This window comes from Eimeria mitis, genomic scaffold, assembly GCF_000499745.2.
Source record: "Eimeria mitis Houghton genomic scaffold, Emh_scaff4600, whole genome shotgun sequence".
Classification (NCBI taxonomy): domain Eukaryota; phylum Apicomplexa; class Conoidasida; order Eucoccidiorida; family Eimeriidae; genus Eimeria; species Eimeria mitis.
The window spans coordinates 2,860-3,415 of record NW_013576956.1 but is presented as its reverse complement, the minus strand read 5'-3'; the positions used below and the strand labels follow the sequence as shown (position 1 = coordinate 3,415).

Below are 556 nucleotides of genomic sequence, written 5' to 3'. Positions count from 1 at the left end.
TGCTGCTGCTGCTGCTGCTGCTGCTGCTGTTGCTGCTGGTGCTGCTGCTGTTGCTGCTGCTGCTGCTGCTGCTGCTTATAGCGTGCGTTCGCTGCTTCTCTTGCGGCTATAGGCAACAAAAACGCACAGCTGGGGTGTATACACAGCTGGGGTGTATACACAGCTGGGGTGTATACACAGCTGGGGTGTATATAGACAGCTGGGGTGTATATGCAGCTGTTGTGTATATGTATGTTGTTTGTTTAGGTGGAGATAAAGAACGTGCGCAGCGTGAAGGCTGTGCGTCGCGCAATAGAAGCAGAAAAAAGGAGACAAAAGGAGACACTTGCGAGGGGACTGTCTATACACCCCGAAACCAGACACTGGGATGATACGCTCAAGGTATATAGAACACCAACAAATGCTCCTGCTGCTGCTGCTGCTGTTGCTGCTGCTGGTGCTGGGGTTGCTGCTTCTCTTGCTGCTGCTGTTGCTGTTGCTGCTGTTGCTGCTGCTGCTGTTGCTGGGGTTGCTGCTGCTCTTGCTGCTGCTGCTGCTGCTGCTGCTGCTGTTGCAG

General features: G+C 53.8%; 1 protein-coding gene across 1 annotated transcript in view; it reads left to right on the top strand.

Moving 5' to 3' along the window:
• Positions 1 to 556, top strand: part of EMH_0076470 (uncharacterized protein) — a gene marked incomplete at both ends in the record, with an annotated part of 3,499 nt that overhangs the window by 416 nt on the left and 2,527 nt on the right. The window contains one exon of the mRNA XM_013502517.1: positions 247 to 381. Coding sequence (XP_013357971.1) covers positions 247 to 381 — 135 coding nt within the window. The remainder of the gene's footprint in view (positions 1 to 246; positions 382 to 556) is intronic.